The sequence below is a fragment of the Periplaneta americana genome, chromosome 16, assembly GCF_040183065.1.
Source record: "Periplaneta americana isolate PAMFEO1 chromosome 16, P.americana_PAMFEO1_priV1, whole genome shotgun sequence".
Taxonomy (NCBI): domain Eukaryota; kingdom Metazoa; phylum Arthropoda; class Insecta; order Blattodea; family Blattidae; genus Periplaneta; species Periplaneta americana.
The window spans coordinates 183,923,197-183,938,697 of NC_091132.1; the positions used below are offsets into that span (position 1 = coordinate 183,923,197).

The following is a 15,501-nucleotide window of genomic DNA, read 5'->3' on the forward strand; positions in this document are numbered from 1 at the left end:
TTGATAAGAAAGTATTGAAAATATCAAATAAAGAAAATAAATAGTACGCGCGTGAACTAACCAGCTGACTATGAGACGGGAGCTAGCCGAGACAAACAAGGCCAGGAGACAAAACGCGTGATGTGTCGTCTAGCAGTCATGGCTGTGCTAGCTTTATCACAGGTTTTCATAAACACAGGAGCAAAATGACGCCCAATGCTCGCTTATCTTCAGCTCTCGGCCAGTGCGTGGGGTACTGCGCCATTCAAGTCCAGGCGTGTGAAAATAATCTATTTAATAATCTCGAAACTTATTGCCGTACCACTAAGCAAATAATGCCGAATCCCTCTTAATAATGCAAGGTTTTTTCTCAATATTTTTTTACATTTTTACAAATTGGTAAAAGACCTAAAAGTAAGTAAAATCAGATTATCTGTCTCTCTGTGTACAATAAAAATAAGGATTACTTCTTAACGTAACCTACCAAATGTCAGCTTCAAAATAAGCTCTCGTTCAATGTTCTGCAGTAAATGGTTCCAGAGTTCTGAGCGCTGAAAGAGGCTTGTTTTTATAAAATACGCTAAATTTGTCGCTCAATAATACGAAAACCGTTTGACTTTCGATAGTATATTTTTGAAAATGCACTGTCCTCAGCACCTTGTATAAATAGGGAAAAAATTAGAGTATAAAAGAATGCGAGGTTTTTTACTGATCGATTTCATATGGAATAGCCCGTACAATGCAAGCGAAACACCAGCCGCTGCTGAATTGACATGATTATACAAAACAAAAGATGAAACATCGTTTATTTACAGAAAGATCGAGGTATTGTCATTGTTCTGTAGTCGGCAGCCTGCGTTACGAGCTGCCTCTGTTACTGAACGCCAGCGCTGCACGCGGCGAGAGAGTGAGACAGCCAGATTACAAATGCAGCCCGGCGGCCGGTTCCTGCACAGTCTGACAGCAGATGAAGCGTGAGCGAACAACTGACGATCGCGGAGTTCCACTCACGTCCATATAAAACGTAAAGTCTCCAGGGCAACGATTCTGAATTGATTCTCAAACGCATAGCGCCCAAGATCTGCCGGTTTCGTGTGTGTTGGACTTTATAAAATGATTAATTGTGTGGCGGCACGTAAATATTGCAGAAGTGCACCGAGGTGAAATTGTAAACGCGCGGGACGAATCGAACTGTGAAATTATTTGACAGCTGATAAAGACAGACAAGATGAGCGTGCTGCTGGGCAAGACGCCGGAAGTGGACCAAGTGCTGCTAACCAAACCCAGCGACGAGACCCGCTCTTTCCTCTCGTTTTCGGCCGTCGGAGATGACGCCGATGCTAGGACCTCGATGGAGCAAGGCAAGTCAATGCAGTTCAGGCCTCATTAGCTACTTTGTAACCAGAATAAAACATGCTAACATCAAAACTATTTAATTATAAGCATTTCTGTGAACTGTTATTATTATTATTATTATTATTATTATTATTATTATTATTATTATTATTATTATTATTATTATTACCAGGAAGACTGACCATTGGCTGATAAAAGGATTCTGAGGACATAAAAATGCATCTCTTGTTATTTTATTGGATTAAAATTATTAATATTGCAGTTAGTATTAATTGTAATTGCTTATTATTAATAGTATCATTTGTATTTATATATCATCATCATCATCATCCTTGCATGTATTGGGCCTAGTGGCCCGTTACGATCTCTTGCCAACGCTTGAACGGTCTGCCCAAGGATCTCTTGCCCACAGGATGGTAATTTAAAATTTGGCGTGGAATTCTAAAACGAGGCATTCTGATGACACGTGATCTCCAGTTTTGTCTGTATTTCTGTAGGTATTCCGTAATCGGTTCAATCTGCAGTTCTTTCGTAATGTCAAAATTTCTAATGTGATCCATTCTCGTGAATCCCGCTGTACGACGCATAAATTTCATTTCTGCCGCCGTTAATCTTTGTGAATCAATATTACGAATCGTCCAAGCTTCACTACCAAAACAGAGTATAGGTCTGGCCAACGTTTTATAAATTCTGGTGCGCGTGTGTTTTTGTACTAAGGTTGGTTTGAATATCTGATTAATTATCCCCATTGCTCTGTTGAATTTAATAATTTTCTCATTAAAATCCTTTTCTTCTCCATATGAAATTTATATAACACAAAATATTTAATTTGTCGCATGACAATTTTTTATATTTTAGGTAACAGTTTAACTGTAAATGTTATTTCAAAATAATACTAACAGGAAGTGAAAACCACCAGGATTAATGATGTATAGCGAAACACAGAAGTTAAAAATGAATGGGGAGTTCTCTCTCTCTCTCTCTCTCTCTCTCTTCGTAATTCTACATAAAAACTAGAACTATACCAAAGGAGACATTTTTTTTCTTTAACAGTTGCGTATTACGAATAGTATAGAGTACTAACAAGTACCAAGTACATGGTTTTACTTTCGGGCACCCAATACGTTCCACAGAATAACCTAGAAATATTACTAAATTAAAATAAGTAATTAAAACTTTGTGAAACTTGGACTCTCACTTTGAGAGAGGGACATAGGTTAAGAGTGTTTGAGAATAAGGTGCTTAGGAAAATATTTGGGGCTAAGAGGGATGAAGTTACAGAAGAATGGAGAAAGTTACACAACACAGAACTGCACGCATTGTATTCTTCACCTGACATAAGTAGGAATATTAAATACAGACGTTTGAGATGGGCAGGGCATGTAGCACTTATGGGCGAATCCTGAAATGCATATAGAGTGTTAGTTGGGAGGCCGGAGAGAAAAAGACCTTTTTGGGGAGGCCAAGACTTATGTAAATGGGAAGATAATATTAAAATGGATTTGAGGGAGGTAGGATATGATGATACAGACTGGATTAATCTTGCTCAGGATAGGGACCAATGGCGGGCTTATGTGAGGGCGGCAATGAACCTCCGGGTTCCTTAATAGCCAGTAAGTAAGTAGTGTAGGCCTATATAAAGTGTTTATTAAATTGTGACAAATAGTTTGACAAAATGGCACCAGAAGGAAAAACAAAAAAATAAAATATTTTTACTCCAGTGTTTGATTATTGCCAACTGAAATAAAATAATTCCGGGTTGCTTATTGTGGGTATCAGTCGACTCAGCGCGATCTGTTTTATGATTGGTGGAAATTGTGTTTGTCTGTCTGTTGTAGTTCTGGAGTAAATTCAGTTTATTTTGAGATAAGGTAAAGCGTAAGAACAGCTGACAGTCTCTACGAAGTAGCCATAAGCACACGTAACGCCTACCAGAGTGTTAAAAGACAAGTCTAGGCATGTAAAAAAAGTTCAAGGTTTCTAAATACGATTTAAGATTTGAAGCACGGCCAATACTTTGGATGTTATAAGCACTTAATTACAACAGAAAAGGCGCGTTGCGTTTGTTTATGAACTATAATGTTATCACGTTCACCTGTTATGGACCTGTTTTTAGTATTCAGTTTTAAGTGATATATTCAATATTGTAATTGTATGTTACAATTGAGAATAAATATTGAGGATAAAAGAAAACATAAAGCGTAATTTACAACACTTTATATCTTTAATTGCCTACAAAGTGTTTTAATAGAAAACGTATTTACGTAAAATTCCTCAGAACCAAGATTACACTGTCAGTTGTTTTGTTTTTTCGTATATTCTATGATTATTGCAAATTTTCATTGTAGGGGTTTATTTATCCTTCGAAGAGGTGGAAAAATTCAAATATCTTGGAGCAACAGTAACAAATATAAATGACACTCGGGAGGAAATTAAACGCAGAATAAATATGGGAAATGCCTGTTATTATTCGGTTGAGAAGCTTTTGTCATCTAGTCTTCTGTCAAAAAATCTGAAAGTTAGAATTTATAAAACAGTTATATTTACCGGTTGTTCTGTATGGTTGTGAAACTTGGACTCTCACTTTGAGAGATTAACATAGGTTAAGGGTGTTTGAGAATAAGGTTCTTAGGAAAATATTTGGGGCTAAGCGGGATGAAGTTACAGGAGAATGGAGAAAGTTACACAACACAGAACTGCACGCATTATATCCTTCACCTGACATAATTAGGAACATAAAATCCAGACGTTTGAGATGGGCAGGACATGTAGCACGTATTCGCGAATCCAGAAATGCACATAGAGTGTTAGTTGGGAGGCCGGAGGGAAAAAGACCTTTGGGGAGGCCGAGACGTAGATGGGAGGATAATATTAAAATGGATTTGAGGGAGGTGGGATATGATGGTAGAGACTGGATTAATCTTGCTCAGGATAGGGACCAATGGCGGGCTTATGTGAGGGCGGCAATGAACCTACGGGTTCCTTAAAAGCAAGTAAGCAAGTAAGTAAGTAAGTAAGTAAGGGGTTTAAGCTTCAACTCTCTTCCTTTGTATACAGGGTGGACAGTAAGTAATGCCATTAATTTCAGGGGGTTATTCTTTGAGGTATTTCAAACAAAAAGAGCTTAATACAGTTTTGCTTGTTTTTGCTTCCTTTTTTTACGACGCTTTATCAACATCTTAGGTTATTTAGCGTCTGAATGAGATGAAGGTGATAATGCCGGTGAAATGAGTCCGGGGTCCAACACAGAAAGTTACCCAGCATTTGCTCATATTGGGTTGAGGGAAAACCCCGGAAAAAATCTCAACCAGGTAACTTGTCCCGACCGGGAATCGAACCCGGGCCACATGGTTTCGCGTCTAGACGCGCTAACCGTTACTCCACAGGTGTGGACTTTTGCTTCCTTTTAGAATATAAAAATTGACATGCATTGAATTCTTACACTCTAAAAAGTCACTATTCATGACTCTACGCTATTTTATCAATTTTATTCTGCATTGTACAAAGATATGCCAATCAAGTTAATTTGGCCAAAGATTTAAGTTTAGATAAACAATGATGCAAATTCTTCAATTCCAATAGTTCTGCGAGCACTGAAACTTTCTCAGAACTCTTAAAAATATGTCAATTCTACAGGGACATCATTTTATTTTTACTTCAATTTTTATTGTACCCGAGTTTTTGACTGTACTTCACTCCCACCCCTTCTGCTAATGAAGTTCAACCGTCCTCCACACAGATTCAAGACCGCATATACAGTCATAGTAGCCTTAAGGTCATAGTAAACAGTACGTTCCAAAAATATGTTCGCGTTTTCCAGTGACGAAAGAGCTTTCAATATTGAATAATTTTCGCACAGGTACTGTCGTTGATTTGCCTACGTCGCATTCCGGTTTTCCCCACCTGCTTCTATTCGCCTCTCTGTAAAGGCTAGTGGGTGGGCTATCTTAGCTCTTTTCTGAGAACATTAATTTCTGTTAGGAATTGGACGTCTACGTAATATTATACCCATTAAACTGTTTAAAATAACTTAAATAAAAGGGCCTCGTTAAGTAATTAACTGTTACGTGATTTCCCCCTCCCCTTTCTACGATCCTGCGACATAACCACTTGGACGGACAGTAGGTAGCATGTCTAAGTAATTTTATCTTTTCGGATCGGGCAGAAGTGAAGATTGAATTTACAGTACGTAAGGTACTCTTTTATAGAGTAGGTACAGAATTATTTCAACATAAGTTACTAGTACTAAGAACGAAACTGGTAATGGGAATAGTCTATAGCGCGATAATAAGCACATTAGAACTAAAGCCTGTATCGAAATGAACGGCCACCATTTTCAAAAATGTGTTTAAATATCCATATTATGATTATTTTTCAATTTAACTTCATTCTCTAGATTGTACACTAATGTGCTGTAGACAGTATAATATATACTGCATAATGAATACGTCCACATGGACAGCTCAGTTCGTGAGTAAAAACACTCATTGTTAATACAGTACTGTATTTTGATTAAACAAAAACCTAATGAAAATTATCAAACTCAAAATCGCGATATTTCCTAGTTTACGTAAATGGATGAACTACTTTTCTTCCCTCCTATACCTAGTAAAGTGATTTGTTTGTATATTACGCCAGTATCATCGAACTCCAGTCGTGGAAGGGGATAGTAAACGGCGTTGATCCAGAGCTATAGGCAAGTTAATATTAAAAATGTTAGTAAAAATAAAATGATGTCCCTGTATTTATTTATCCCAAGTTACAATGGAAGTGCTGAGAAAGTATTTTCCCTAATATCAGCTCAATGGACAAAAGAACGAAATCGCATGCTAATGGAGACAGTCAGAGGTATCACCATGGTGAAATATAATTTCAAGGACATGTCCTGTGAACAGTTCATAGTTATTTGTTACAAGATATAAGTTTGTCCCTTCAGGCTCTCGTGCACAAAGTGGGCTCCACCGATAAGTAGGGTACAGATGTAATACTGATCCAGCAACTAGTGAGAAAACTGACTAAGATAAGCCATGAGCTGTTTTCCCGGCGTGACTTGACTCCTCCTCTTTGCTTACGCCTTAGGAAGTCAAGGCTCTATAAAGTCTAGGTAGGTAGTATCGTTCGCCATTTTTGTTCTTTCGTTGCCGAGCTACCGGACGAGGAATCTATTTGCCACACCGTTAAACATTATCATGTCGTAGCTCCTATGATAATAAATCAAACGCAATGTAATTCAGCAAATAATTGAGCGGCAAATAACGTCTTCGTGTGCTTTCTGCGAACGCTAACGAAAGAGCCAAAATGGCGGGCGATTATATTAAGTATTTATCGAGCCTTAGGAAATGCATAACGTCTTCACCAGCGAATCACAAGACGCACACGTTTAAATGTAGCCGACCTGTAACGTGATTGGCTGTCGGAAATTAGAGCGACAAGACTATAGTGAGAAAACTGACTAAGGTGAGCCATTGTCTTTATCTTTAATTTTGTTTATATCAATTTTTAAAAAATCCTCCTTTTTTCAACGATGCCCTCTTATTTTAGATTCCATGTCCTCCTATAGAATTTCTCCTTGACAAAAAGGAATGTGATGCATTCCATTGCATTAAAAACTCGTTGAAAATTTAACTACGCATGATACGACAAATACAGAGTTTGTTTTTACGAACATGCAAATAAGTTTGCAGAATTCTAAGCAACAGATTTTTAGTATTTTCTGAAAGACACTCAAAATAATACCTGAACCACAGATGGATACTAAAGTCTGTGTGATGAATCTTGTCTCACTGTGAAAAGAGAGAGAAAGGAGATATGTCTTACCTCGTCTGTGTTGTTATTGCGATGGGGGGAATGAAGCGATGCCAGTGGCGGAAGGGACTAGTTGATACATTCTGTAGCGCAAAATAAATTAACAAAATATCTCTCTTCGTACTGTGTAGTTCCGTCACTGAGCTTGTCTTTCAAGAAACTGAGTTCCGGCAGCCTGTACAATAACAAGGTTTTGAAAGGAATACTGAAAATTTACAACCCTCCTATAATCTCCACCCTCATTTGAATAATAATAATAATAATAATAATAATAATAATAATAATAATAATAATAAAGGTGCGCCCGATAAGGCATTTGAGATCTTGTTAGGTCATTTCTTACCGTATTCGTTTAGCGTCTTATCGTTTTTCTTGCACTTCGTTAGATGGTATCGTTCACATTTTAAGTCGCACAGCTCACACACACAACTTTCACACGGTTCGTGGTAACTTTTTGTCTTGCACAATTTATGGTGAAAACCATGTATCGCGAAGCGGGTTATTGCATGTCTTTGAGTCTGATTTTCTTTAGTCCAGTTTCTGTCTACCATAGCACCTGTGGCGTAGAAGTCGGGGTCTATCGTACGGCGTTCATCTTCTCTTCTCTCTAGGAGGTCTTTGTAGGGTTGTGTCGATTACAGTAGTATTTGGAGTATGATGTCTTCTACGTAGAAAGTTTCTCTGGCCATCTCGTACACTAGTCTTGAAGGTGCGTTTTGTCCTATTCCTAGTGTGCATTTGAGAAAGCGTGCTTTGACTTTCTCTATTCTCTCTAGGTCGGTAAGGGTTAGTTTTTCCCATATTAGGGTGATTCCGTATGTCACTATTGGTGTGATGACTGTCTTCAGCAGTCCACACCTGTGGAGTAACGGTTAGCGCGTCTAGCCGCGAAACCAGGTGGCCCGGGTTCGATTCCCGGTCGGGGCAAGTTACCTGGTTGAGGTTTTTTCCGGGGTTTTCCCTCAACCCAATGTGAGTAAATGCTGGGTAGCTTTCGGTGTTGGACCCCGGACTCATTTCACCGGCAGTATCACCTTCATCTCATTCAGACGCTAAATAACCTAAGCTGTTGATAAAGCGTCGTAAAATAACCTACTAAAATAAAAATAAAAAAAACTGTCTTCAGCAGCACCATTGCTGTTTCCAGCGATAGTCTGGTCAGGTCGTTAATCTGGTGAATTGCTCTCGTGGCTGCTGCTGTTCTTTCCTGGATGTGGTAGCCACCCTCATTTGAAGGGACTTGGTTTTATTGCTACTGAGACAAGATAAACCTTACCAGATATAAATCCATTCACACATTGAAAGACATTCTTTCAGCTTTCCCAATGACGGGACTGCCTCATTGGACAAAGCATAATAAACATATTGAGTGAAAACAAAAAAACAAAAGAGAAATGAGGGGAACGAACAAAAGGGAAAATTACGTACAGGAAAGATAACAGCATGCATATAACAGACCTAAACAGTAAACAAACAGATTAGACATTCGAGGGAAAGTATCCCTTTTTGGAAACAAAGTACAGATGGTATTTTAAAATGGCAAGTGATCCTCTGATAGCGGCAAGGGAAACATCACGAATGAAGTCTAACTGGCTGAAACTAAAAAAAAAAGGAAAACTTGATATAAATATGTACGTACCCACTGATGGAATGTTGAAACTGCAGAGTGTACACCAGTTATGGATCAAAAGAATGCATCTTAAATTTTTGATAGCATTCTCAAACTCGTATTTATGCAAAGTAATTTTCTCATTTATGATTGCCATGAAAACAAAGACGAGAAATCTAACTGAACTCGAAAGTTTACGTATCGAATACAGAGTCCAGAATTTAGAGCTACTTTCTGGAAAACAGGCACATTTGTCGCGTTAATAAAATTATTTTTACTTAAGTGTATAACTACTGAAACTTTTTTTATATAATTCTATGTCAATATTGTCCATATTTCTTAACATAACAGTGAGTGAACTACCAGTGCCAACACCTAGTGTCAGAGCTTCTGGCTACTGTTCATGAGATCACGGGTTCGATTCCCGGTCAGAGCACAAGAATTTACCTAGCGAGTTGGCTCAGACGGTAGTGTTTGTGACTCGTATTCGGGAGGTATCATGTTCAGACCCCGTGGCCGGCCAATTTTATTGGAGTTTTTCGTGGTTTCCATCAGTCACAAAAACAAATGCCGGGTAGGAAATTTACATACATTCATTATCGCCTGTCACCATTGTCATAAATAGAGGGCGGATGTTGATGACCTAAAAATCTACTTAAAATGATCCTTAAACTAATGAAAAAATGACATACAATTAAAACAAAATGACATTTAAATATTATTCACCGTACTCGCACCACAACTTCTTAAAAATTAGTCACCTTGTTTTAATGACTGCCCTGCAAATCTAGGAGAGAGGAGGCAACTTCCTGGAATTTGGCTAAGATAAAGGAAAAGAACATGCAACAAAATGAAGGTTTTAAGGGAGAAGTATAGATTTTAATGAGGGTTTACAGTGTGTTTCAATCAGGAGTGGTCCATGTCAGTGCCTTCATTCTCCGTCTCCTTTCGGGCTTCACTTTTATTACCAGATCTTCCAGATGAGTGTGAAGGACAAAAGAAATTGTGGGCGCAGTGTGCATTCTTGCAATCTTTGTGTTAAAAATACTGTCTACTACAGTAGATATCCCTTCCGAACCATGTTGAGGACACAACGTGCTCTCCAGGACATGGTGAAAGTTTTCCCTCTTCCAATCATAAATTCTAAAAATATCCTTGTACCGACAAAAGAACAGTAGCGGTCAAAATCCCCACTTAAACTAAGCTGCTGTCAAGCATTTTATATCTCCCGTTGTGTGAGGTGAAGCCTTCAGTGAAATAAGGGATGGACTATAGAGTCCAGAGGTCTGCAGCGGACGTTTTCGCTCGAGCGCCAAGTAGTTCATAGCATAATCCGATAGGTAGCGCACATGCATGATGGGTAAAATTGTCACGAGCGATAAATCCTTGAACAGTATAAACCGAGCGTTAGACATTCGTTCTTGTTACAGTGGTGAACTGTGTAGTAACATTAGAGATTTTTATCATTTCAAAACTTTGCAGTGTTTAACTAACCTCTCCATAGTACAACTACAAAACTTGCTTTAAAATGTAATATAAATGTTGTAGGTAAATGTTTTTTTTTTCTTCCCCACACAGGAGTGATTTTGTTTTTGCCACATCTCATAGATGTTATTGGATGTAAATGTAATTATTATAAACTGAGAACACAATTACGATAATGCAAGAACTGTATCAAGTTTTGTAGTAGTAGTAATAATAATAATAATAATAATAATAATAATAATAATTAGTGCATCAATCTTTGCGTCTGTAACAGTTGTGCAGCATGATTATTCGTTTTATTATAGTTTATGTGACGTTATCTCTGTACTAATATTGTTATTAATCTACTGCTATATCAGTAATATTTTGTAAAACGTTTCTACATTGTCGCAGTATATAGGCGGAACACTATGTATGTGGTAAATCAAATATTGGATAATTATTAATTAGCAATAATAACTGTATATCGAAGTTTTTCATACTATTTTATTTATAACTTCATGTTCCTGTTTTGGTACGTTCCATTAAACGTTTGTCATAAACGCAGAAAATAAAGCCTTATTTTTACCGTGTGAGCAAAACATATGTGTATCTTATCTGTCGCCTTCCATACAAGATAAGACATGTCGGTGAGATGACCTTGTACTGCGTTTCTATTTATTACGAGCGTATCACGACCGATCTTATCTTGCTCGAGCGTGCGACACTCGGCCGAGTTCAAGCGAGCGATTTAACTCCAATGCAGCACTCTGATAGTCTGTTCAAAACTATAAAACTTAAACTTCGCTGTTATTCACTTATTCAGTAGGTAATTAGACTACTACTGAGCTATTTGGTTAGAAAATGATTTAACAGACCTATCGGTAAAGAAGAAAGTAAAATGCATTCCAAATGATCTAAAAGTTCTTCAAAGAATTAAAAATGACCAAAAGAATGCCGAAAAAAAAAATAAAAAATGACCTATTAGTTCAAAAACGTCACAAAACGCAAAAAATGCAATAAAAGAAATTACTTTTTTGCGTTGATATTAACATAGAAAAATTTCTGTATTAATAGGCATCGACGTAATGTGAAAAATAAGAAGATGACTTTTCATCAACATCCCCCCCCTAAGTCATAAACATTAATAAAAATCTAAAATCAGTTACATAAACACAAGCCATCTACAACACACGACAATAGAAACAGGAACTCAACAAGAATAACAACGGCCTCAAGGATCAATATTACGTCCCTACTTTTTCTAGTGTTCATAGTTGATCTTGCCCCCCTAATAAAAGATGTAGGTCATCCCATATTATTTGCAGATGACACAAGTATAGTAATTACAGCCAATAACTCCAACACATTCCAATCTTCAACAGAGGAAATTCTCTTCAAAATATGTGACTGGTTCTCAGTCAATAAATTAGTATTAAATTGTAACAAAACTAACATAACTCAATTTAAATCCTGTCCAAATTCAACCTTGAAAATGTCAATCGCAATAATTAACAATAGGTCCCTATTAGAAACAACAACAACAACGAAATTTCTTGGCTTAAAAATTGATAATGTATTAAATTGGAAAAATCATATTAAAGAAATTGCCCCCAAACTAAATTCAGCTTGTTTTGCTATTAGATCTATGCAAAAGATAGTAAATATCAATACCTTAAAAACGATATACTTTGCATACTTCCACTCGGTAATGAGTTTTGGAATAATATCTTGGGGAAATTCCACATATAGTAACAGTATATTCCTACTACAAAAAAAAAGTAATTAGAATAATAGTAGGTGCTGCCAAATCTAGGGAATCGTGTAGGACTATTTTCAAAAAACTACAAATAATGCCCATGGCTTGTCAGTATATCTTTTCATTAATAATCTTCCTCGTATGTAATCGTGAAAACTTTCTAACTAATTCAACAGTTCATAGCATAAATACACGTCAAAAAAATGACTTTCATACTCCATCGGCAAGTCTATCGTGCTATCAAAAAGGAGTGCGTTATATGGCAGTAAAAATTTTTAATAGCCTCCCTATCGATGTAAAAAATGAAACTCAAAAGATAAGATTATTTAGGGCCAAATTAAAGAAGTGCCTAATTTCTCATGCCTTCTATTCTGTAGATGAATTCATGATATTCAACAATGCTTCATGAAATTGATACTAAAACTTTGTTTTGTACCAGTAGACTATATTGTAAACCTCTTCTGTATATATTTCAACTAGACTGTGACTATACATGAAGGGACGTATTCATAGATATTCTTAGCGCGGGCTTCCGGTGGATAATCAGCGAACTAACGTTTTTCGTATTCATAAACCAGTGTTAGCGATATGGTATGATATGAATCCCGTACAAGTAACCAGTCGATACCCGGGGCTAGTTTAGCACGGTTGTAGCGCGGGCTAGCGAAATGTCTATGAATAGGACCCTAAAACTTTATAGTAGTATTAAGTTTTCCATATTCTAGCTGTGAAGCAATGTATGAATACCATGGAATGTCAATATAGTACATTATGCAACGAGCCTATAATGGTAGTAATTAAGACGCGAGTATGTTTATGAAACGAGAGCAAGCGAGTTTCATAATTTTCATACGAGCGTCTTAATTACCATTATAGCCAAGTTTCATACGACTTTTTATGCTCGACCATATTTCTAACTTGAAATTATTCATAAGTATTCATGTTATTCTTATCTGACTGGGGAGCGGAACTGATCTTGTGCAATATCTCGTCAATTGTAGATGTGCGCAGACGCGAAAGTATTGATTTTTTCCGAGGAACAGATGTCATTGACCTTGATATAATCTAGAGAGTAAAATGAACATTAATCTTGATATAACCTTGAAATTGATTTAGACATTGAAAAACGAGATGACAAATTGAATTTATTTGAATATTATTTACAATTAACGCTAATTATTATAGTAACAGAACATAACCTTCTGCGACAGTATTGGATTTCCAGCTTCCGTGACGTTTCGCTAGTTGTCTTTCGATTGCATATCCGAGAATAATCGATACTTGCGCTTTCATATTGCTACAATGGTGTTTTCTGATTGGTGGAAGACGTGAACTTTAATGAATAGCTGTACTTTAATGAGGTCCATTAAAAGGCTGCTACCAGGTGTATAATTACTATATTTCGGCATGGTCGAGCATAAAATACAATACAGTACAATACAATACTGGTATATCTACAGATCCTAAACAGAGATATGACCACATGTTTTTGTTTTACCAATGCCACCAACTTTTCGACATTTCTGGTATTCTCTCCTGGTAGTGGCTTAGTTGTAATCAATTTCTGAGGTTGGGGCGCCTGGAAGACGGAGTTACATTACCCCGATGATACTATAGGATGATTATGATTATGTGGTTCCAGGAGAGCCCCTAAATCTAAACTTAACCTACATTCCAGACCATGAAAGAACACAGGAATAATCCCTTTTAATTCCTCTGAACGGGAATCGAACCCGGGACCTCATGAACTATAGCCAGAAGCTATAACCACAGATATTAAAGTGTGTATAAATAAACTTAACAAAAGAGAAGAAACAACAGTAAGTGTATATTAATAAGGCTTGCTTTGCTTTTTTAATCATCCCGTGACCCCCTACAGCTCTTTACACGACCCCCAGTTTGGGAACTACTGGTTTAGAATGTGAAATTTCATATTTCGGTTGTCTCTAGTGACGACTGTCTTGACGTCCGTTTTACGTATAGTTCATTCGCTGTGAACTGTATTTCGCTTTGCCTTAAGCTCCCGTCAGATATATCTGTGTATGGTCGACGTGAGCTGTCCACACAGAATTGCTGCTCGCTGCAGTTGTCGGCCGCCTTCAGTTGACCCTCGTTGGCAAGGCTGTCCCTCCGTGCTGTCTCGTTGTTCCTGTTGCTCCGTGTCAGCTGCGAGGACAGCCGCACGTGAGGGAGTGACGTCTGACGTCCAGTCAGTCAAATTGGTGGTCGACGAGGGCAGCAGATCGTCAAACATCAACATTCGCTTCTTAATTCAGTCCATACACAGAGGACAGAATACTTACAAAAAACACAAGATAAAGAGAAACAATGATCAAGAGAAGGGAAGATAAAGGATATATTTTGAGAAGATAGGTGTTGCAACTGAGGATAAAATAAAAATAAAAAAATTCTTGTACGTGTAGGTAATGCGGGATATGGAACAAGGAGGAAAATGGGAATACATGGAGAAAAGGGGAAGACGAGGGGAGCAAGGAGAATAAGGGAAGACGAGGACAAGGGAAGACGAAGAGATCAAGAGAAAACGAGATCAAGGACATCAAGTGGAAGACGAGATCAAAGAGAACAAGGGAAGACGAGGTGATTAAGGATAACAAGGGAAAAACAAGGGAAAGGCGAGGTGATTAAGGATAACAAGGGAAAAACAAGGGGAAGACGAGATGATTAAGGATAACAAGGGAAAAACAAGGGAAAGACGAGGTGATCAAGGATAACAAGGGAAAAACAAGGGGAAGACGAGGTGATTAAGGATAACAAGGGAAAAACAAGGGAAAGACGAGGTGATCAAGGATAACAAGGGAAAAACAAGGTGATTAAGGATAACAAGGGAAAAACAAGGGAAAGGCGAGGTGATTAAGGATAACAAGGGAAAAACAAGGGAAAGACGAGGTGATCAAGGATAACAAAGGAAAAACAAGGGGAACACGAGGTTATCAAGGGTAACAAGGGAAAAACAAGGTGATTAAGGATAACAAGGGAAAAACAAGGGAAAGGCGAGGTGATTAAGGATAACAAGGGAAAAACAAGGGGAAGACGAGGTGATTAAGGATAACAAGGGAAAAACAAGGGAAAGGCGAGGTGACTAAGGATAACAAGGGAAAAACAAGGGGAAGACGAGGTGATTAAGGATAACGAGGGAAAAACAAGGGAAAGGCGAGGTGATCAAGGATAACAAGGGAAAAACAAGGGAAAGGCGAGGTGACTAAGGATAACAAGGGAAAAACAAGGGGAAGACGAGGTGATTAAGGATAACAAGGGAAAAACAAGGGAAAGGCGAGGTGACTAAGGATAACAAGGGGAAGACGAGGTGATTAAGGATAACAAGGGGAAGACGAGGTGATTAAGGATAACAAGGGAAAAACAAGGGAAAGGCGAGGTGACTAAGGATAACAAGGGAAAAACAAGGGAAAGGCGCGAGGTGATTAAGGATAACAAGGGGAAGACGAGGAGAACGAAAGAACACGAGAAGAAGAGGAAGACGATGAGAACAAAGGAAGATGAGGAGAAAAGT

The 15,501-nt window shown here is 37.8% G+C and overlaps 1 protein-coding gene across 1 annotated transcript in view; it reads left to right on the forward strand.

Moving 5' to 3' along the window:
* Window positions 1–919: 919 nt before the first annotated feature.
* Window positions 920–15,501, forward strand: part of LOC138692218 (protein eiger-like) — a 137,764-nt gene continuing 123,182 nt past the window's right edge. Inside the window, exon 1 of the mRNA XM_069815326.1 lies at window positions 920–1,340. Coding sequence (XP_069671427.1) covers window positions 1,208–1,340 — 133 coding nt within the window. The 5' untranslated portion in view covers window positions 920–1,207. The remainder of the gene's footprint in view (window positions 1,341–15,501) is intronic.